General features: G+C 33.3%; 2 protein-coding genes and 1 long non-coding RNA gene across 6 annotated transcripts; all 3 read left to right on the top strand.

Annotated features, from left to right (window-relative positions):
• LOC109840780 lies at window positions 17,988-19,743 on the top strand. The gene is made up of 3 exons (XR_002247057.1): window positions 17,988-18,158; window positions 18,238-18,309; window positions 19,404-19,743. It is a non-coding gene; the product is annotated as an uncharacterized LOC109840780 (long non-coding RNA).
• On the top strand, window positions 20,767-21,960 carry LOC109840778 (zinc finger BED domain-containing protein RICESLEEPER 2-like). Of its 4 annotated transcripts, none has more exons than XM_020409540.1 (3): window positions 20,767-21,256; window positions 21,353-21,467; window positions 21,886-21,960. In XM_020409540.1, the coding sequence occupies exons 1-2, from the start codon at window positions 20,881-20,883 to the stop codon at window positions 21,433-21,435; spliced, it is 459 nt and encodes a 152-aa protein (XP_020265129.1). In that variant the 5' UTR covers window positions 20,767-20,880; the 3' UTR covers window positions 21,436-21,467; window positions 21,886-21,960. The 4 variants fall into 4 exon arrangements, with proteins under 4 accessions (XP_020265129.1, XP_020265128.1, XP_020265130.1 ...); XM_020409539.1 differs by lacking the exon at window positions 21,886-21,960 and adding an exon at window positions 21,663-21,877; XM_020409541.1 differs by lacking the exon at window positions 21,886-21,960 and adding an exon at window positions 21,614-21,635.
• On the top strand, window positions 23,947-24,366 carry LOC109842426 ((RS)-norcoclaurine 6-O-methyltransferase-like). The gene has a single exon (XM_020411304.1). The coding sequence runs from the start codon at window positions 23,947-23,949 to the stop codon at window positions 24,364-24,366; it is 420 nt and encodes a 139-aa protein (XP_020266893.1).

Genomic DNA, 25,178 nt, shown 5'->3' with positions numbered 1-25,178 from the left:
GCAGCATGCTCCATGAACAGGATCTCCATTTATACCCCAACCAGCTCATCACTGAGTTCCACACTTCAGCTGAATATTTACACTCAAAGAAGATATGATCCCTTGTTTCTATTTGGTGACTGTCACACAGAACACAGTGAATTTGATTGGTGCTCAGGATGTTCATACGGCACAATCTATCTTTGGTAAGTAGCCTAGAATGACATGCTAACCAAAACACAAATGAGTGCTTAGGATATAGGAAGCCATCCCAAACTGTTTTATCCCAAATTGCTGTGCTAACAGGCTGCAAAAGAGCTCTGTATACTGCAGATAATCGAAGATTTCCTGCAGAGCAGCAATCTGCTATAATGTTCATCACAGAAACAGCACTTCCAAACTTAGTCAAAAGCAAATCTCTCACTTTAAGGAGTTGCCTCCACATCCAAGAGTCATTTGTCTTAGGTTGAACAGTCCATATACCTTGGTTATGTAGATAGTTTCCATGAACCCACTTAATCCATAGGAGATCCTTTTTAAGGTGGATCATCCACAGGAGCTTAGTGGCAGCAGCGTAGTTCCAGAATTTAGCTGAAAATATACCCAGACCACCATATTCTTTCCCTTGACAGACAGATCCCCAATTTACTAAGTGAAATTTGTGCCCCCACAGAAAATCAGAACACATACTGTCAATCTTTTCCAGAGCTTTGATTGGGAGGATGTAATTACTTAACCAATATGTTTGAATTCCCAAAATAACAGATTTAATCAGCTCAAGTCTGCCAGCATAGGATAAGCACTTATTTAACTGCCAGGTTTGGAATTGATTGTAGATTTTGCCAATAAGACTAGAACAATCAGTGAATGAAAGTCTTTTTGCAGTCAGAGGAAGTCCCAGATATTTCATAGGCAGTAAACCCTCAGGGAATTTGAGATAGTTACATATCTGGGCTTTGAGATCTTCAGTTACACCACTCAGATAGACAGAGCACTTGTTTAAGTTTGCTTCTAGCCCAGAAAATTGACCAAATTCTTGGAGACATGTGAAAATTTTAGTAACAGATCTCATGTCAGCCTTGCACAACAGCAGTAGATCATCAGCAAAAATCATATGATTAATCTTCAGTCTAGAGCATTTTGGATGAAATTTGAAAGATGAATCATCTTTTAAAGTGCTGAGACTCCTAGATAGGAATTCCATCCCTATAACAAAAAGATAGGGGGAGAGAGGATCCCCTTGTCTCAAGCCTCTTGCGCCATGGAAATAACCGTGTAGACTTCCATTCAAGGCTAAAGAAAACTTAGGTGTAGATATACACTCCATGATCCAGCAAACCATATTACTTGGAAAATTCAAACCAATCAACATGCTCCTTATGAAATCCCAACTGATAGTGTCAAAGGCCTTCCTCAAATCAACATTTAAGATGGCTCTAGGGGAATTATTTTTCCTCCCATAGTGCTTAAAAAGCTCATGTGCAAGTAAAAAATTACTGGAAATGAGTCTCCCTCTAACAAAAGCACACTGCGAATCATTAACAAGATATCCCATAATTTTTTGAACCCTGGTGGCAATAACTTTGGATATGATTTTGTAAATAACATTGCAACAGGATATAGGGCGAAAATCAGTAGCCGAGATAGGATTAAGAACTTTAGGCACAAGGGTAATAGATGTTGCATTAAGGGATCCCAAGAGTATACCTGAGTGAAAGAATTCCTCAACTGCTAGAAAAAGATCCTCTTTGATAACAGACCATGCAGCTTTGAAGAAGGAGGCATTGAAGCCATCAGGACCAGGTGCCTTACTATCAGGCATTGAGAAAAGAGCTTTTTTGATCTCTTCCCTGGAAACAGGGGAACTCAGGTCATGTTTTTGTTCAGAGGTTAAAATGGGACCATTTGAGATTATGTTAGGATCAGCAGCAGTATTAGCTTTAGCAGAACCCAGCAGCTTCTTGTAGAAATCAATGAGCTCAGTAGATATATCAGACAAGTCTGTGAGCCTGGAACCATCAGCAGTATAAATTGATAATATCCTGTTATGGTGTCTCTTGCTTTTCATAACTGAATGGAAAAATTGAGACCCCTTGTCAGAATGAAGCCCCCATTTTATGCTAGCTTTTTGCCTAAAAAAAGAATTTTCATTATCCAGCATAATAGAGTATTTCCTAATGCAGGCTTTCTCCCTTATAATAAAATCAGAATTGAAAGGATCAGCATCCAGCTTAGTTTGGACATCCAACAGATCAGCTTGAGCTCTCAGAACTTGTTGACTGATATTCATGTAGCTTTTGTTGTTCAGTTCCTTGAGAGCATGCTTGAGGCTTTTAAGCTTTGCACAAAATCTGTACATGTGATACCCCCTGATATGCCTATTCCATACAGACCTGACCACCTCTAGAAAATCTGGGTGCTTAGTCCACATATTGAAGAATTTGAAAGGCTTTTTGCCTTCAAATATGTCATCACCAATAGATATAAGACCAGGAGAGTGATCAGAGCACAAAGGCATCAAATACTCCACTTGACTAGTAGTATATTGATTAATCCAGTCTACATTCACTAGGGATCTATCCAGTCTACTCCATACTCTAGTATCAGCATTCTGCTTGTTACTCCAAGTGAAAAAGCATCCTGAAGTTTTTATATGATTCAGCTGACTGGAAGAGATAAAATTTTGAAAATCACCATTTCCAGTATCAGAAGCCTGAACACCTCCAATTCTTTCATCACCATTAATAATAGCATTAAAATCCCCTCCCACCAGCCATGGGCAATCAACATTGCTGTTGAATGCTAGTAAGTCTTCCCATAAGGCTTTCCTGTCATCATTCAGATTGTGGGCATAAACTGCAGTGAGAAGACAAGATAATTTGCCATCATTAGATTTCAAATCACAAGTGATGTACTGATCAGAGGATTTAATCTCCTGAACAGTAAGAACAGAGCTATCCCAAAGAATCCATACTCTAGCATTACTGGCTAAGTGTTTATTGGATATCCAATCCCAGTCCTTTGCAATCTTTTTACCTATAAGCTGCATTTTGTCATCCCTTGCAATTTTGGTTTCTAAGAGAGCAAGAAAAGATATTTTATAATCTTGAATAAACTTTTTCACTGCCCCATGCTTAGAGGATTTATTCAATCCCCTAATGTTCCAAATAGCTAGATGCATTTATAGAGTATAGTCCCCTCTATCAGCATTAGAGGGATCATTTATAGAGTATAGTCCCCTCTATCAGCATTAGAGGGATCCAAATCAAAAAGTTGATGATCAAGAATAGCGAATTGAGAGGCTTGCACTGATGTACCAGGTTCTCTCATAATAAGCCTTTTTGCAGCAAGAGCTCTAGTAACATTAGTGAATCCACTAGTATTAATAGAAGGGGAGTAAGGATAAGCTAGACCCCCTGCTGTGCATGTTTTCCCAACCTCAGTAGGGTTTTGAGCATGATGCTTATCAAGGAGATGTTGACCCCCTGCTGTGCATGTTTTCCCAACCTCAGTAGGGTTTTGAGCATGATGCTTATCAAGGAGATGTTGCATTCCATTCAGGCCATTCCCAGAGTTTTTTTTATGAATCTGTGCATGTTTTTCCAGTAAAGAAGTGCCAAACACAACCTTATCATTACACTCTATTCCTGCAGCAGAAAAAACCTGTGCATGTTTTCCAGAAACACCAGACTCAGTCTCAGTACATTCCCCTCCTGCAGCAGAATGGATCTGATCATGATTTATCAATAAAGAAACTCCAGGCAAACCATTTTTAGGATCCTGAGATCCTTGAGCATCTATTTTGTCAGTCCCTCCTCCTGTAGTAGGAGGAGGATTGGAATTTTTGACTGGCACCCAGGCTTTTTTAACACCATTTTTCCTGCAATGCTGAGTATCATGGCCTATAAGTTTACATATAGAGCACCACCTTGGCTTGAACTCATAGAACACATTTTGATAGTAAGTTTTGCCTTCAGGTCCTTGGATCTTAATTTGATCAGGCAATGGAGATTTTAAAGGGAGGTTAACTTCCAATAATACCCTTGCATAGCTCAATCTTTGCCTTGAAGCAGTAAGCTTGTCAGTAGCAATAGGACATCCAATCATACTCGCAATTTTACTAATACCTGTGGAGCTCCATAAATTCAACCTCAAATTGGGAAATTGCACCCAAATTGGATATTTCTGGTCATGTAGTTTATCAATATCCAGATCAATTGACCAAGGCTTAAGCACAAACGGTCGTGAACCAAAGAACCATGGACCTCCTTCAAGAATCCCCCTCATACTGCTCTCATTTTGAAATTCAAACAGGAAAATGCCTTGCTTAATCAAGAAAACTTTAGGAATGGAAATTTTTCCCCAGAGCTTAGTAACATAGGTCTCCATCGATTTAAATTTAGCATTCATCCCAATTACATGACCTATTAGAGCATATTTCCAAAAAATTTCCCCTTCTCTCCATTCTTCCTCGTTGAAAGAAACTGTATCCTGGGAGAGAGGAACAAAATTTAAAGGTAAACCTCTACCAGCTTGTCTATTATCAGAGAATAAGCTGACAAAAGATTGCTTGCTCCCTTGAAATTCGTTTTCAGGAGCTTTAATTTCCTCATCCTTCTTTTCCAGATTGTAATTTTTGTCTTGAGAAAAATCATCAGATTTCCTATTAGAGATTTCCTCCAAATTAGGAAAAACATTATCTGATTTAAGCTGTTCTACCAAAGGAGTACGAAGCTCATCACTTGTATCAATAATCAGATCAGATTCAACAAATTCTTCAGCATCATCAGCCCAAGATTGAGAGGATTTACTTAGATCAATAATCAGATCAGATTCAACAAATTCTTCAGCATCATCAGCCCAAGATTGAGAGGATTTACTTAGCTCATGAGAGACAGCTCCAAGCTGATGAGGAACAGACAATGAAGTCGTTCTTGAGAGAATCTCAATCATCGACACCTTCTTCTTCGCCCCCTTAGGTCCAGTGCTATCCATTTCTTGAAGAGGATTCACTGTTACATCCGATTCAACATCACAGGAGAATCCAGCAGAACTTGCAGAGATCCCAGACGAAGAAGGATAAGAGAACAGAGAATCACGAAGCTCCTTGTTGAGAGATCCCTTGCTAGCACTCTTCTTCTTCCTCAATTTCGCCATTGAAATCTCGGCGGGGGTGTAAGTTAGCAACACCAGATTCGCCTACTAACTTGCACCATTCAGACCGCCCCTGTTCATTGAGAAAGGTTGTCTATAGTTATAAGTATTATTATTATATAAGTATATGATGTCTAAGTATATCATATAAGTATATAAGTATACTTATATAAATATAATATAAGTATATAACTGATAAGTATATAAGTATATAAGTTATTAGGATGTTGTATATAAGTATATATAGCATAGTTAAAAGTTTATTTTATATAAGTATATGATGTCTAAGTATATAAGTATACTTATATAAATATAATATAAGTATATAAAAATACATATATAACTATGTAATACACACACACACATAAGTCTATTTACATGTTTATATACTTATATACTTGTATGATATATAGTATATAAGTATATACTCAATAATTATATACTTATATATACATATAAGTATATACATATATGTGAATATGTGATACTTGTATGTTGTATATATAACTATAGTTATATACTTATATGTAAGTAAGTATATACTTATAATATTTATAAGTTAAATCCTTTTTGCAAAAGTTTTTAGTGATTTTTTACAAAAATTAACAACAATTCAAAAAAAAATTAATCCAAAAATTTACAAACATTTAATTTCTATTGATTTTTTGTTAAAAAACAAAATATTTACTTCAATTTTAAAATTTTGAAACACAAAACCAAGCCGGCCCTCTAACTCTAGTCCAAACCCAAACTCGGGCCCGGGTATCGGCTTTGAAACTAGCCTGACCCACTTGGACACCCTGTACACTAGCGTGCGTGCAAGGTTTGGTGGTCATCTGGTAAAATGAAATATTATCAAATTAAAATAGTAAAGCTCAGCATACCTTGTGATGTGAACAGTAGTGCGGACCTTAAGGCATAACTATATGTCTATTCAAAGCTCATTTAGCAAAATGAGATGTTAAATATGTTTAGTAGATGGGTTGTAGAGATTTTAGGAAATAGATTAACGGATAGAATTATTATGGCTCTGTTCGGATACCGTGGTATTTTATTTGTTTCCATGATGTTTTTGTCAAAAACAAAACATCATGCGCTTGGAAACCATGTGTTAGCTAAATCTTCCTCAAACCAAGAACACAACACTTATTTCAAAACACATTTTAGGTGTTCTAAGTTCGGTGTTTTGGTTTTAAGTTTGAGAATGTGTCACTATAATATCTAACATAATATATTAAATGTAATTAATATAGAGTTATTATCAACATGTTTATTATATTAAACTATATTATAGATAATTTAATATATTAATAATATTTATTAAATAATATAAAATATAATAAATAAAATATCTTATATAATAATATAATAACATATTAAATACCAATATTTAATATGTTAATAATGTATTATATAATAAATAAATAATAAAAAATATAAATTTACTAATAAAAATAATAAAAAGTTATTGATAATAAATAATAATATTATAATAATATACTATACAATATTATAATCGCTATGATATTATTATCTTTTTAATAAATAAGTTATAATAAATTAATAATTATAAAATATTATATAATAATAACATATATATTTAATAATAACATAACATAACATAATATTAACATTATTAATAATATTATATTATATGAATAATACTATAATATTATATTATATTAATAACAGTATAATATTATATTAATAATAAAATAACATTACTATAAAAATATTAATATAATATACAACAATAACAACAAATTGATATACCAAAATAATTAAATATATAACTAATTAAAAATAATATGTACTAATTATAATATAATAATAATTATAATATAATATAACTCATTAATGTATAATATAATATTATAATACATTATACACTATTATATTACATTACATTTAATACTTATAATACTATAATAATGTAAACTAAATATTATAATATTTTATTTATAATATATTTTATTATAATTGATATATAATATATTAATAATATGTTTAATACTAATGCTATAAAGGGTCAAAGTAGTGTTGACCAAAAATATTTAATATGGTGTTTTGAAAAAAATTTAAGGAAAAAACACAACACCACGATGTTTTTTTACAAAAACACAACAAGGAAAACACCATGGTATCCAAACGAAACCGATGCTAGCTAGTACTCATATGCATTTATGTTAGCATATATAGGAGGAAAGGGTTCGAATTCCTTTCACCATGCCATCCAAATTGCTTTGATTAAATAACAGATGGACAATTCTGCTTCTAAAAAAAACAATAATATAAGACAAAAATAAAAAAGTATAAAAAACAGAAAACAAAAAGGAAAAAACAAGAACAAAAACAAATAAAACGAAAAACAAACGAACAATCCCTTCCCACTTTTGAGAATACCAGGTGGAATGCACGTGCAATGCACGCGATCAAACATTATAATTGTTGATTTTTAATTTATATATTTACAATAATATAGTTACAAAAATGTTAATGATTATCATAATATATTAAAAAGTTTCAGATATAAAATCTTGTTGATTTCAACATTTTACCTTCAATATAATTAGTGAGGTTTAAAGTCTTAAAATATTAATGACCAAAGAGCAATTTAATGATTTGGAATTCTAATTTTAAAATATTAATGATGTAAGCACCAATATCTTAAAAACTATTATTATTAATAAAAAATAAATCTTGAATTCATCAACTTAAAATGGTAGGTATTATCCTGGTCATAGAAGATTTTGTTTTATTATAAAGAAATCATTTGCACCTATTGTCTACTTTCACTTTTTATTATCTGGCGACCGAGTATTATAGATATTCAAAAACTTATTTCTAGAAATTTTAAAGTTAGAATGTGAAAATTCAATCAAGAAAGAAACTATAATTATGTGATCAATTCCAAAATCTGATATTATAATCTTCCTACATCTTTTCAAATAATTAATTAATTTGTCAAAACGATTATTGTCTAATTTCAGAAAACTATAAAATACAATCTGAGAATGATTTAAACATATTTTGTACGCATATGGATTGTATTTTAACAAAATAATTTAGATCTATCCAATATCGAATAATATCCAAAATTTTAGGTTTAAGAGTTAAAAGAATCTAATAACACTCATATCCAAACTATATGTTTCATAAATGTGAGATATATAAAATGAACAACTTAATTTTATTTTGTTAAATAATTTATTACAAACCATAAAAGATAAGGAGAACCATAAGGATCACATAGCCATCTCAAATAAAGATTAAATTTCTCTCTATGAATTTTGTTGCAAAAGAATTTTCAGAGATACTGATAAACTTGCTATAAAATCCACTCTTATAAGATTGATGTCACATGTGTCTTAAATTGTGATTTGTTTAAGGGTTAATTTTAGAAAACTTTCGCTCAACTATCGGTAAAATGTTAAAAATCCCCCTCCCCCCCCACCCCTCAACTACTTGAAATGAGTAAATCTTTATTCGTCAAATTTAGGGTTTTATAGTTAATCTATCTCAACTTTATATTTTTGATTTACCCTATGATCTTTTCTCAATTAACCTCTCAAAACTAATATCGTTGAGTCGAATTCATTATGTGATAAGTACTTGACTTAGAAATACCAAAATATCTCAATCATAAAAGAATTTGTTTGGTCTTTGCTAGATGAAAGAAAAATTAAAGATTTAGAAAAAAGAACTGTAAATTGGTCGTAATTCTTTTATTATCGATTAAGAGTTTCTTTTTAACTAAAATGATTTTCTTCAACAGGGCATTTTGACAAAATCACATATTAAAGTCTTTTACATTAACGAGGTTTGTAAAGAGATGTGTAAAAGACCAGGAGAGTTTTCATAAGACACGCTAAGTCGAAGGGTGTTTTCTAAAATGGCACTAAAGTTGAGAGGGGTTATCTACAACACCTCTATAGTTAGGAGGCTCTGTCAAATTAAATTAGTTGGGTGATTTTTTTGAGACATTCCCTATAGTTAAGGGAGTTTTCAAAAAAATAATTATTCTTTTAAATTTAGCTTATTTACATATTCATCCCTTAAATATTTTATAATTTAATATTAGTCCCTAAATTATAAGCAGTTTTAAATTTTTAAGGGAATAATGTAGAATTATTACAGATTTAAAATCAAGGAAATGATACCTAAATTACCTTTAAATATTGCTCTTATACGCAATATATGAAATATCCGCCGATATATCGCTATATCGAGTGATATAAAATGTTAAATACTTTATCTTAATAACATTTATGGTTTTATATTGTTTTCTTTTATTTGGAGAATTTATTCTATATATTGATCACTATCGAAAATATTGCTTGGTATAACAAAATCGAGTCATTTTTATTTTGATTGTGGGCTTCGTATTGGATCGTGTTTAGAAACCAAAACTAAAGCACAAGTCACACAAGCCACAATTCATATCCCAAATCTCTTCACTCTCAGCTCTCCCAAATCTTAAGCATATATCTTGACGTAAATTATTACGTTAAAAATTCATCAATATTCGAGATTATAGATTACAATGTTACATTATGTATGAGCATTATCTCATATGAGACCCAGATATTTTTTACATAACCACAATTATTGAAATCTAATATCATAGATTTTATTTGTCCAACATTTATATGATGTCCAACACTTTGTAGTAGTCCTTTGAAAGCCTCTTCTAAAGTTTTCTAAGTATATAAATTCAGAAATAATTTAAAATCTTGAGATTATTCAAAATATGATGCTTTAATTTTTTCCACATTTCCTCTAATATATAAATATAAGCTATCCCTCTAGCCTCATTTTATATGATGAATATTATTTATCAAATGGATCACATACTATTGCTTGTGGTTAAAAAAGGCTTAATATCTTTATTGGCTTAATTAAATTAAATATATTATAGTTTATAAAAGTTTCAATTACATAAATCCACTTGTATCTTGCTGTATTTAAATATCCTAATATTTTTTAAAATTGCATGTATGTACCTTCTATACACAAGAAGACTATTTGTAATTTTCCTATATGAATATAATGGTATAATTTTAGGATAATTCTATATTTTCTACTCTTTCTATTAATAATTTATTAACATGTAATTGTCTATTAATACATTATTGGACATTACTAATAATTAATATGAGAGTTTTACAATAACATTAGAAGTTTTAAGGACCAAGTTAGACAAACTTTAAGTGTCATATAATATGATTAATTATCAATAATAATTAATTTAGTTTAGTTATGATTAAAATATAATATTTTTAAAAAAATAGGGGTAACATAGTCCATAGAAATTTTTTCTACAACTTCCTCTTTTAATGGAAGTATGATTCTAAGCGAAGTATATAATTTCATTTATAATTTAAAATATTGAGACTTATTCAAAATATGATGCTTAAATTTTTTTTCACATCTTCTGTGCTATATAAATATAAGCTAAGCATCTGACCTTATATTATATGATGAATATTATTTATCAAAGGGATCACATACTATGGCTTGTGGTTAACAAAGGCTTCAAATCTTTACAGGCTTAATTAAACTTAAATACATTACAGCTTACGAAAGTTACACTCATATACCTCTACTTATATCTTAATGCACTTAAATATCCTAATGTTTTCTAAAATTACATGTTTGTACTTATATACGCAAGAATACTCTTTATAATTTTCTTGTGTGAGTGCCATGATATAATTTTAGGACAATTCTATATTTTTTACTCCTTCCAAAATAATTTATTAACGTGTAGTTGTCTATTAATAAAGTATTATACATTATTAATAATTAATATAAGAATTTTACAATAACATTGGAAGTTTTAGAGCCAAGTTAGACAAATTGAAGTTGCATGTAATATGATTAATTAATAATGATAATTAATTTAGTTAATTTATCATTAGAATATAATATCAAAAAAGAATAGGAATCTTGAGATTATTCAAAATATGATGGTTAAATTTTTCCACATCTTTTGTACTATATAAATATAAGCTAAGCCTCTGTCCTCATATTATGCAATGAATATTATTTATCAAAGGGATCACATACTATTGCTTTTGGTTAACAAAGGCTTCAAATCTTTATCGGCTTAATTAAACTTAAATGCCTTACAACTTATGAAAGTTACACTCATATACCTCCATTTATATCTTAATGCACTTAAATATCCCAATGTTTTTTCTAAAATTACATGTTTGTACTTACATACGCAAGAATACTCTTTATAATTTTCTTGTGTGAGTGACATGGTATAATTTTAGGACAATTCTATATTATACGCAAGAATACTCTTTATAATTTTCTTGTGTGAGTGACATGGTATAATTTTAGGACAATTCTATATTTTCTACTCCTTCCAAAATAATTAGTGACATGGTATAATTTTAGGACAATTCTATATTTTCTACTCCTTCCAAAATAATTTATTAACTTGCAATTGTCTATTAATGTATTATTAATAATTAATATGAGAGTTTTACAATAACATTAGAAGTTTTAGGGCCAATTAGACAAAATAAAGTGGTATGTAATATGATTAATTAATAATAATTATTAATTTAGTTAATTTATGAATAGAATATAATATCAAAAAAAATAGGGGCAATATAATCCATAAAAAGTTTTTCCATAACTCCCTCTTTTAAAAGGAGTATGAAAATACAAATAAAACTTGGCTTATAATAAAAGATAATTGCGAGTTCATTTGTTTAGAAACTGTTCCTACAGCTTAGTATCTTGAAAAGGGGCAAAAAACTACACTGCAACTAATTGAATGCACATGCGTACTCTGCTTCTAACATAAGGATTTTTTTTTTTTTTTTTTAGCCTAGGAGGACACAGTAATTCTTAAGAGACTGATTAATGAACTACTTGGATAAAAACTCGCAGTCCTATTGAGGTAACCTCATAGCCCACGAATACCGCTTCAATGAATATCTTCTTCCACTTTTGCTCTTCGCGTTCTTCTCCATCAGTACAGGTCAACATAACCACGTCCCAGAACAGTTGTGTTAGTATCTCGGTGGAGCCTTTGCGATCACAATATCTATTATTATCACTTTTACGACTTTAGCAAGAATAGCTTCTATACACTTCTTAGAGTATCTTTACACGATCTTCATCAGTCTAATCATGCAACATGAACTGTAATAATCAGATAAGGTAACACTAGATTAAGTCTTGGACAATACATGTGATAATTAAGCTGTGTGAAAATACTTCTACCGTGATATGGTTTTACAATGATACAATTTGCATTAAGGATGATCTTTAATTTTTGAAAGTCCAAACATGTGATTTAATCTAATCATGGATTTTTTTTTCATTAAAATAATATTATTAAAACTCATCAAAGTAAAATATTAAAATCATTTTCATTTTTATCATTTATATGTTGTGTGACACATATTTCAATTGCAGTCAATCTATAAATTGATTGCACTAAAATAGCAAAATGTTTATCATCGGCATAGAAGCCTATTTAACAGGCATATGTTTACCACCTACGGAATGTTGCCTATTTAAGAGACAGCTATTAAGTTACCATAAGAAATATGGCGTCAGCTTGTGCAATGGCATCAACAAGTGAACTCTTTGGTACAAAAGCAATAATATCAGGAAGGTCGTAAATAGTGCACTTAATCCTGGGAATGCCTGTGCAGTGGCATGAGCAGATGTTCCATTATCAACAAGGGTATTCAACCCCTCGAAAGCCCCTCTACAATGCTCAACTACATACCTCATCAACCGCTGAGTATCTGCAGCAATGGACTCGTTGATCAACAAGTTATAGTGAGGACTCTCTTTGGCCAAATCCCACGTTGACTTGTCGTATTCAAGCTCATGAGGGCAACCTGGTTGCTCAGACTTCAATTATTCGATCAGATTTTGGTGCAACTTCACTGGCGGGTTTACCATGTCAATAATCCATGAGAAGACGTTGATGGGGCTATTTTTTAGGACTGTCAAAATAGAGGTGAGGGAGTAACATTCCTCTACATTTTCGTTTTGGATTTTGAAGTAGCCCTTTTGAGCAAGAAGTCATAGGATTCGATTAAGGAAAAGGATTTTAGTTTGAGGGATGCTGGGGAGTTTAGAGAGGAGCTCAGATTGAGAAATAGGAGGCCATATGCATGGACTATATCGGGTATATTGAGCTCAACAGCACACTTGAGCGACATTGATCCAATATAACCCATCGCATGATGGAACACTTGCATTTGTGCTGCCAACATTTCCTCAGTGGCAAGAACCTGCTCTGTTGATGCTCCCTCCATTGTCCCTCACTTCTTTGTTTATTTGCTTGCTTTTGTCGCTAGAGAACAACAATATTTATAGATAGAATTGGACGTATTCAAGCTTCTGGAAGCTAGGGATATGAATTAGTCGAATCACAATTATAGCTAGAATTGGACGTATTTCAAGTTTTTGGGAGCTTGACAATATGAATTATTCAAGTCGCAAATTTAGTTATATATCTACATTTGTTCATCTAATAATCTAGATGAAGAGAGTGAATCTCCCAAATTCTGAGCCATTCGCATATATCACATGGATGGTTGTGATTTTAGCAATCCAGTGACTAATAAGGGGACAGTTGAACTTCATGTGTAGGACTTGTACTTGCATATGTAACTCTCAGAATCTTAAAGTTGACAGTAGAATCTATGCAAAATACCTTTACAACGGAGAGTTGCTAGGGCACACTTAAGTACTTAACTACTACATAGCCTTGAAGTGTTGTTTCTTTTGCTCGTGAAATGCTATGGAGAATCATTTCAACACTTTATATCTAGATATCACTTGGGCCAGCGATCTCCTAATTACTTTTGTTTGAGTCGCCGCTAAGTGTCCAAGTTCTTAAGTCAACGTCCAAGTCCCGGATTAGAATTTCTACATGTTCACATCATATGCGCATATATATTACCGGGCACGATTAGCTAGTGTGTTCGATGGGACATTTTACCGTTTCTTAAATCAGACAGCTACAAAATATAGTCACCAATCAGTGACTAATTTGTTAATAAAACATCAAAGACAATCCATCCTTTTACTAGGTTATTTGTCAAGTTCATATGAATATGAACAGATATAAAATTGTTGTAGAGTCTACAAAGAGGGAAAGGACTACTTACAGGTATGATATCTTTCCCTTCCCTTGACAAAACACCTGCTTTGTTAGTTCGTGCAAACTTTTATTTACCTGTGCAAGACTTAGGTTACAATGTGCACATGCTCAAGCACACCAATGATTCGGAAATCTTTAATCTGTAGTGTGCTTACTTGTTCTCCACCCTACGAACCAATAGGATTGGTAGGATTGTAACGTAACACTCCTTCACGATGAACTAGCATTCAGAATCACTATAAGGGGTTGTTTGGTTCCTGTTTTTTGGGTGGTAAAAGTGAAGAAAGCTGTCAAAAATATCAGCTTTTTGGCAGCTTTCCCCCAAAATCACCTCTTAAAAAGGTGATTTTAAGGGAAAGCTGCCAAAAAGCTGATATTTTTGACAGCTTTCTCCTTTTTTACCATCCAAAAAAACCTATCCAAACAGCCCCTAAATTTCTTCTCCTCGTGTGGGGAATTATATAGGAGCTGGCTATAAATACAACTAGAACCCTCCAACGAAATGTCCAGAGGATCAAAGCCTAGAGACTAGATGAGACTTATGAACTTTTTTTTTCTTTCCCTTAACTACACTTCAATTATATATATAACCCACTTATACTTTTTGAAAATCGCCTTGAGTAGGTTGATTGCTTCCCGAGTATAGCCTAGAATGGACCGATGCATATCCATCGCATGGGATGCCTCATGTGTCATCAGTTACGTGGCTTTAGTTTATATTTATTTAATTCCATGGTAATTTTTTTCCTTTTGACCACTCTTTCTTTTGTGGCATGCACTCCTAAGGCCCTTCTCGGTACATGTCCATCACAGCAATGCCTTACTCTTGATCAGTTGGTGTACCATTTTTTTTAGTTGTCTCTTTTCGTTTTTTCTAAATGAGGATTAACATAAAAGCCTAAATTTTTTTTTACCGATAGCTAAATGCTACCATATCCTTGCATACAAATTATCAACTTCCGCACTGCAATAACGACATAAACTCTTATATGACTGTTGTTGATCATTTGAACTGCTAAAATTTTATTCCACTATTCACAATTGAAATGCATCATATTATATTTTACTCATCTTTCAACTTATCATTAAACCTTTTTAAATAATAAGCCTCACGAAATTTTAGTGATATTACATTCTTCCTCCCTTAAAGGAATTTCATCCTCGAAATTCACATTCTCATTTGATTAATAGCTTCATCATTGGTATTTTTTATTTCTTCTAAATACATCACTGTTTGCAAATATGATCAATATAACTCATGGTGGCTGGTTAGCAGCTCCCATTGTTTTAAATATCCCCGACATGGCTCGATATATCTCCCGATATATCCTTTTACAGGGCTTGCCGCAACTGATATGGTCTCTAAATATTCTTTACGGTTTTTTAGCTATTTTGGGCGATAAATGCCCGATATGGTTGGTATATTAACTGATATGTGGACTAATATATCTTTTTAGATGGCTTGTCGCAAAATAATATACCGCGTTTGGCAATTTTTGAGCAAGATATCATGATTTTCACATTATATCAAATGACATTTTGCCCAAATATTGCACCATTGATTTGTACTTTTATTTTTTTACAACGTTGAATAGTAATCCTAAACATATATTATTTACATTTTATATGCTTAGATTTCATTAAGTATGTTGGGATTACATTTTAGTGCATTATACTATATATGCAAACATCTCTTATGGCATTTTGATATTTACTACATATATCCTCGATATTTCCCATATATCCGCAATCCGATATGAATTTTGGTCATCCAATGTTTTCCCGATGTCCAATACTTAAAATCTTGGCAGCTCCATACATAGTAATAAACACAAATTTCAATTCATCTATAATAAAACATTTGTTAAATTTATACCTATCTTTATTCATGACCCAGGAAAGTTTGGATATTCAATTATTATTTGGACTTGTCATCTTAGTTCCAACAAAGTTGGTCTCGAGCAAAATTGACCCTTTGTTTAATATTTCTAGCACTTCCATTAATTGTGGTAAACATGGGTAGTCAAGTCATATTGAACTGGTGATCATTAAACCTTCACATTATAGTAATACTTATTTTTAGTCTTCCCATCCAATATACGTGGATGTGTCTAACCCTTAGTACACTTATTCGTAATCATGCAGTACCAAATACAAATACACACATATGGTGAGAGCAAAAACTCATTCACATAAATAAGAAAGCAAGAAGTTAGCAATCTAAGTTATCGACATGAAGATGGCACTAATTTCAAGGTACAAAATTGGAAGACAGTTTGAATATCAAAGACAATCGAATAATTGCATGTGCGCGCTTACTTCAAAAAATCTTAAATTCTTCAGATATCAATTATAGGAGATGTAGCCTCACATACCGCTCTATTTCATTTTGTAACATCCCAACTCAAAAAATATCTAAAAATTTAATAAAATTCACCATATTAAAATTCACCAGAATCTTAAAGTTGGCAACAAAGTCTGAGTAGAATACCTTCACAACAGAGAGCTGCTAGGGAACACTTAACTAGTATATAGTCCTAAAGTGTTGCTTCTTTTGCTCGTGAAATGCTCTGGAGAACTGTTTTTAACACTTTATAGAGATCACTTGGGCCAGCAATTTCCTAATTACTTTTGCTTGGGTAGCCGCTGAGTGTCCAAGTTCTTAAGTTCAGCGTCCAAGTTCCGGGTTAGAAATCCTACATGTTCACATCATGCACATATACTACCGGACACGATTGGCTAGTGCATATGATCGAACTATTTATCGATTCTTAAACTAGACTGCTGCGAAGTCTACTCGCTCATTAGTTACTAATTTGTTAATAAAACATCAAATACTATCCACCCTTTTGCTAGGTCATTTGTCAGGTTTATGTGAATATGAACAAATATAAAATTGGTGTACAGTCTACAAAGAGGGAAAGGACTACTTCCTGGTTTGATGTCTTTCCCTTCTCTTGATAAAACACCCATTTTAGTAGTCCATCCAAATTTATTTTATTGCGCAAGACTATAGGTTACTGTGTGCACATGCTCATTGCTCAAGCACACCAATTATTCGGAAATCTTCAATATGTAGCATGTTTATCTTGTTCTCCAGGATTGTAACGTGACACTCTTCCTTGATGAACTAGCAATTTGCAATCGCAATAAATTTCTTCTCCTAGTACTTTGTAATCATGTGGGGAGTTATATAGGAGCTAGCTGTAGCTACAACTAGAACCCTCCAACCAATTGTCCAAAGGATCAAAGCCTAGAGACTAGATGAAACTTATGAACCTTTTTTTCTTTAACTATACTTAAATTACATTAGGGGTGTCAATCTAGACCCAAACCCAATAATCCACCCATACCCACTCACAAAATAGTCCAACTATACCCACCCACTTAACAAAGCGGGTCCTAAATGGGTGGGTATTGCTTCCCTATAGACTAAATGGTTCATAACCAAACCCGCCCATAACCAACCCAATCTGATCCATAAACACGCGTTCTCCGTTCTCCAATGGTTCATAACCAAACCCGCCCATAACCAACCCAATCTGATCCATAAACACGCGTTCTCCGTTCTCCTTTCTCCCCTCTTTCTCAAACGCTCGAGCCCTATTTCCTCGATCTCTCTCCTCTCAAGCGATCGATTACCTTCAGCGGAGAGTATCGAGCTTCCTCATCTCTCTCCGATCGAGTCATAGTTCCCAAGCGATCGATTACCTTCAGCGGAGAGTATCGAGCTTCCTCATCTCTCTCCGATCGAGTCATAGTTCCTCTCGATCAACAGGAGAATCGAATCTTCAACTTGTGGAGGCAATGATTAGGGTTCGAGCGTCTTTCTTGTTCAAATTCAGGCCTTTGATCGAGCTAATCACTGGATTTTGAGGTACATTCTTAGTAGGGTTTCTTGATCTTGCCTCCTTTTAATTTTGGGGTTTCTTAATCCTGTCTCCTTTCAATTTTAGGGTTTCTTGATCAGGCCTTTGATCGAGCTCTGAAGTTTTAATCCGCTGAGCTCGCTGAAGAGACGTCCTCAGGTTCTATTTTCTAATTTATTTCTCCCTTGTAAAATGTTTTAGTTTCTCAGCTTTGTATTGCATAGGCATGTCAAATAGGTGGTTTTGGTTGGGTCATAAATAGGTGGGCACATTTATGTCACTTGACCATTTATGACCCATTTATAAATGTGTCACTTCTCATCCACTCATTTACTAAATGGGTGGTTCATGGGTGACCCAATAACCCAATTAGTTACGATGCTTTTATTATATATATGTAAGTTTCAGAGATCTACTTGCAAACTTTCAGGGGTTTTCTGTAAACTTGCATGGGGGTTTTGGTAAAATTTCAGGGGGCTTTCTATAAACTTTCAAAGGGTTTTCTACAAACTTGTAGGGTTTTTTGGTAAACTTTCACCAACCGTAAAATCAGTATTAATATTGCTAATAAAATAACCATCCGTACCAGCACAATCACCAACTTTTAAATCGCTACCAATACCCGTGAGTTTGTGCTTAAGACTATTGAAACTGAGAATATTATATGAACTTCTGTTTCCAGAAAAATATAATGGAGTTACTGTTAATCTACCAAATCTGGTGAATCAATTAATTTTTTAATTAAAAAGGAAAACACGAGTCTGATTCATGGGCTACCATGTATTATATTTTCTGATAATGATGTCTACCCAGATCCACACATGCAAATTCCCTTCATGTGGTACGCAAACTAGTTGAACTCGTCTATATAAATTCTTCTTCTAACCTGCATAAGCAAGCAAGTTTAATGCACTTAGATAAATCATAAATATTTGTCTAACACATGATAGATTGCTGTCCAACATATTTAGAGGTAGATCCTATCTATGAGACAACAGAAGGACGATTTGTGTACTATCTGAAACATACGTTTCACCAAATATTGACATTTGATTTGATAATAAAAAGTTGACATGGATTCTTCTTCACATCTGTAACTCCCGTAGCAAGAAACAAAATATTGACATGGATCTTGTGTTGGAATTTGTTGGGTAGGGTTCTTTTTCTTATTGTAGTTATTTGTTATATACGAAGCTATTTTATTAACTTTTGACATTTGATTTGATAATAAAAAGTTATTTTTCTTGTTTCAGTTACTATGTCTTTGAATGAATTTACTGCATGCGATGATGGTAGTGAATCTGGTAATGAAACTATATCTATACGTAAAAGAAGAGCAAAATCAAAAGTTTGGGAGTATTTTACTGAGTTGCCTGTTGATAGTGATGGGAAAGCTAAAGTTCAGTGCAAGAAATGTGACCAAGTTTATGTTAGTGGTTATGATACCACAAATATGTTGAGGCATATTCATTCTTGCCCAAAACGAGATATAGATGAGGCTGATTCATCGTGGAAAACCATGCCATTAGATCAAGATAATTACAGAGAAATGTTGGCTAGGGTCATTGCATTGCATGGTTATTCGTTCTGTTTTGTGGAACATCGAGGGATACGCAAATTACATACATTTTTAAATCCTGAAGTCAAGCATATCTCAAGGAACACCACTAAAGCTTGCTTAAGTTGTACCAGAAAGAAAAAAGAATTCTTAAACAAACTTTGAAGCTAGTTCCTAGCAGAATCAGTCTAACTACAGACTTGTGGACCTCTTCAACATCAGATTACTACATGTCTCTTACTGCACATTACATTGATGAGCAATGGATCTTGCAAAACAAAATATTAGCTTTGTCTCATGTTTCACCCCCATATAGTGGGGCAATTTTAGTAGAGAAGCTATTTCATTTACTGAAGGAGTGGGGCATAGAAAAAAGAATTTTCACTGTTACATTGGATAATGCATCATATAATGATGCTTTTATGAAGATTTTGAAAGACCATCCTGCTTTAAAGGAGCATTTTGTCTCCAATGGTGAATTTTTGCATGTACGATGTTGTGCTCACATTTTAAATCTTGTTGTACAAGATGGTTTAAAAATAATTGATAAATCTTTATCCAAGTTTAGAGAATGCATTAAATATGTAAAGAGTCCTCCTGGAAGGAAGAAAAAATTTGCAGAGTGTATCGAACAAACTTGTTCAGTTAGTGCAAAGAAAATTCAACAAGATGTGTCCAATAGGTGGAATTCCACCTTTTTAATGTTGGAGAGTGTTTTACCTTTTCGTCGGGCATTTGAGCAATTGAAGGTAATCGATTCAAATTTTACATTTTGTCCATCAACTGAAGAATGGGTAAAGGCTGAAAAAATAGCAAAGTTCTTGAAACCTTTTTATGAAGTGTGCACTCTTTTTTCTGGAAGTAAATACCCAACTTCTAACTTGTATTTTGGTGGAGTTTGGAAGATACAAAAATGCATAAAGGAAGAGATGACAATTGAAGATGAAGACATAAAATCCACGGCAAGTGATATGGAGAAAATATTTAATAAATATTGGAAGTGTTATAGCAAGATTTTGTCCTTTGCATGCGTCTTAGACCCCCGTTATAAGGTGAAATATGTAGAGTTTTGTTTTCAAAAAGTGGGTCTTGGTTCTACTCATGTGGTGACTCTCTTGGATAAGTTAAAGCTTCTTTACAAAGAATATGAGAGAGCATCAAATGATATATGCATGACCAGTAGTAGTTCGGAAGAGGCCTTTGGAGATGTTCGTGATGATGAGATGCTTGAGTTTGAACAGTTTGAGAGCCAAGTAGTTTCAGTCAGTAGGACCAAGTCTGAATTAGAAGAGTATTTAGATGAAAAGATACTTTCTTGGAAGAAAAATGAGAAACTGAATGTTCTTGAATATTGGAAAGTAGAATCTGAGAAGCGTCCTCAATTATCCATGATGGCTCGTGATATACTCAGTATCCCTATTACTTCAGTGGCCTCTGAATCTGCTTTCAGCATAGCTGGTCGTGTGCTTGATAAGTACCGTAATCGTCTTCTTCCGGAAAATGCCGAAGCTCAAATATGCCTTGGTTCTTGGTTAGAGGAGGTTCCTTGTAAGTTGCTTACTTTTTCTTGTTACCTTCTGTAAATTTATGGTGTACATGTGTTATATTAGACTAACATAGTTGTATCATATGATCTAAATGCAGCTTTGGAAGATATTGAAGAAGGACATCTGTTGGTGCATGATTTTAGTGATATTCAAAATTTTGAATCTGAAGGAGGGTGGTGAAGTGCTTGTTAGAAGATTTGTCATCTATTAAGGTATTAATCTTTATTGATGTTTAAGCTACTGCACGTTATGATGTTTCCATATCATTTTGCATCCATTCACGAGTCTTTTTAATCACAGAAATTTTACAATGTCATAACCACCATCATTTAAGCTACTGCACGTTATGATGTTTCAGAACATGTACTCGTCATTTCAGTCTAAATAAACCATCATTAATCTCCCAGTTTGAGATGCTTGAGTTATACTGCACAAACCTGCAATTAAGAGCTTAATTAATTTGGACTATACAAGGTCTCTGCTTGTAGAAGACTCTCAGGGGTGTTTAGATCAAACAGGTTTGCTTTTTTCTCTTTAATTACTAGCTCATTCAAGCATTCCCTTACCTGCTTTTTTCAGACTTGCATCAGTTGTGTCCGCATATAGCGCTGATTGTGTTTGTTATTTCAGGTCTATGTCATGTTTTGTGAGTTTTTGATGCCACTTCCGTCCACCGACCTCCTGAACGCTGCAATTTGTGGAAACCTTGTATTTAGAAGTGTCCGAAAGATCTCACTGATAAAGCGGCAAAAGCCGATAGCATATGCATGCTTATGTGGCAATTGCAAAGTCTGATCACTTTGTAGTAGTGTGCTGTTTGTTTGCTGCTTGTTTCTTTTGGTATTAGTGAGGGTTTCACTTGACTGGTGTATGATGATTGTAGAGTGTAGGCACCAATCTCTTTCAGCATATGTTGATCTATATAATGTTTACTAGTCGTAATGCTGTGTATAAAACTTGGGATCTTAGCGCTTCACATTTTGATTTTCGTTATATGTAGAACGTCTTTTTTTAAACTGAGGAAGCTTTTGAGGTTGATGTTTTTCCGTTGATAATTTGTCTGCCTGTGCTTGCGCTTGTGAAATTGGATTTCAGGCTGGAAAAGTATTATCTACCGGGTATTGGTAGCGATTTAAAAGTTGGTGATTGTGTCGGTACGATGGTTATTTTATTAGCAATATTAATACTGATTTTACTGTTGGTGAAAGTTTACCAAAAAACCCTTGCAAGTTTGTAGAAAACCCTTAAAAGTTTACAGAAACCCCCCTGAAAATTTACCAAAAATCTCCTGCAAGTCTACAGAAAACCCCCTGAAAGTTTGTAAGTAGATCCCTGAAATTTACATATATATAAAAGCATCGTAACTAAATGGGTTATTGGGTCACCCATGAACCACCCATGGAGTCATGTCAACACACGATAGGTTGCTCCGGTCATCTGATCGATGAGTTGTACTATCGGGCTGGGGGGTATGAACGAGTCTCGAAAAAGATATGCCCGAGAAACCAAATCTAACTACCCGTGCGCCGAACTTATCAGGGCAGTATTATCAGCGTGTAGCTGCCCCAAGACCGCTCCGCAGAGGGTCATAAATGTGACCACCCATTTATGACCCAACCAAACCCAACCAAAACCACCCATTTGACATCCCTAAATTACATATATATATAACCCACTTATACATTTTGAAAACAGCATTGAGTAGATTGATTGCTCCCGGAGTATAGCCTAGAATCGACATATGCATATCCATATCCATTGTATAGGACGCCTCATGTGTCATCAGTTAATGACTTTACTTTATATTTATTTAATCTTTCCATGGTAATTTTTCCTTTTGACCTCTCTTTCTTTTGTGGCACGCACTCCTGAGGCCCTTCTTGATACTTGTCCATCATAGCAATGCCTTACTCTTGGTAGGTTGATGCACTGTTTTTGTTAATTCTCTCTTTTTATTTTTTTAAGTGTGTATTAACATAGAAGACTAAATTTATTTTTTTATCAATAGTTAAATGCTACTATATCCTTCCATACAAATTATCAACTTTCACTCTGCAATAACGATATAAACTCTTATATGACTGTTGTTGATCATTTGAACTGCTAAAATTTTATTCCACTATTCACAATTTAAACGTCACATTATATTTTAATCATCTATCAACGTATCATGAAACCTTTTTAAATAATAAGATGCAGGAAATTTTTAAGATATTATCATATTACATCCAGTGTTGAATGGTCATTGAATTACTAGTAATATCACAATCCACTGCTGAGTGATTAGAAAAACAAACCACATAATTAACTAATAGTTCAATAGGAGTTCGTTTAACTATTTAGCTATACTTGATTCGATAGTTTATTTAACACTAAATAAATAATATTTAGCTTTCGATTTACGCACAAAATAGAATTTAACTAGATGTACATTTGATTCTTTCGATTATTTGTATTATTCAAATTTCAGTCATTATAACTTATATTATTTGGTTAATTGCTGATAGACCCCCTATACTATTGCCCAATTGCTGATAAGCTCTTGTAGTTTTATTGTTGCATAATGTTTCCTCATGAATCTCAGCACCTCATGGACCTTAGCACCCTACAACGTCACGCTATGAAGTTGTTTCACATTTGGCACGAGCTGTTGAAGTCTTGACCAACTAGGTTACAGACACAATTTCGAACATGGAAACTCTATATGGGAGGAAAAAGAGCAATAAGAGCCCCAAGTACAACTTGCTAGTCAATCAATTTTTGATTAGAGATACATGTTTGTTGATGAGGTATGTGGCTACGCAGTGCAAAGGGGTTTTCAAAGAGTTAAACATCCTTGTCAATGTTGACAGGGCACAGGAACCTTGCTTGTGCCATAGCAAAGATATTCCCCAATTTAAGTGCACTGTATATGACCTTTCTCATGTGCTTGGTTCCCTACCCGAGAACCCTCTTATCAATGTTGTTGGAGGCAATACATTCTACCATACCACAACAGTTGATGCCAATTTTCTTATGCTTAGCAACAAAGCAACTAATTTATGTTTCTTAAATACACACGACACTTATAAGATGTGCAACAAAGACATGTTGCTAGAAAATAGAGACTAATTAAGAAAGATGAACTAATAACTGATCATTAACAATGAATTATGAGGGAAATGAGATCAGCTAGCGCTAAAAAGGACTCATACACTCTCGTTAGTAAAAAAGAACAATGAATTAAATAATTTATTATAATGGGCATATTTTCTTTATTTTTTACAACGTTTGCCCTTCAAATTTACCACAACTCAAAATATTTATTAAGTTTCTGCTTACATTTGGGCACTCCTGTGCTAAAAAATTTAGTAATCTAATAAGCAAGCTTCTATACTACAACTCAAGTTGCATGACGGGACTAATGAAGATTGTCCCAAGATCCTCGAAGTGTAAAGATTCTACTCCAACCAAGGTGGAAAGGTTGTCATTATGGACATAGTGATCAATGACTGAAAACTCTAGCAGCATGGTGACAGTTGTTTCGATACATGTTAATGCTAAAAGGAAAAGAACGTGACAAACATGAGTGAAGAAACATGAGTGAAGAAAGCAATTCATCAAAGCAGGGTTCACTAGCTACAAATTTACTCCTATAATATGGAGAGTTGTGATTTTATCTTTTTCCATAAGAAGAAAAGGGAAAATTTTACAAACCCCCCAATACTTTGGGGGCATAAACAACAAAACCTCCAAGAACTTTATTTTTCCCACTACAAAATATCCACTTAGCCCACGGAGTGCGAAATAACCCTTATTTTAGTAAAAAAAACTCTTTTCACCCTTTTTAATTAACTTTTTTTGGCCAAAAAATCCCTCACATTTCTTCTTATTGTCTAGTTTTTTTTTTATCATGAGGGTCATTTACAAAAATGGTTAAGAAG

Source organism: Asparagus officinalis, chromosome 5 (genome assembly GCF_001876935.1).
Source record: "Asparagus officinalis chromosome 5, Aspof.V1, whole genome shotgun sequence".
Classification (NCBI taxonomy): Eukaryota; Viridiplantae; Streptophyta; class Magnoliopsida; order Asparagales; family Asparagaceae; genus Asparagus; species Asparagus officinalis.
Note: the sequence above shows the minus strand (reverse complement) of the source record. Positions and strands in the feature narration are given on the sequence as shown.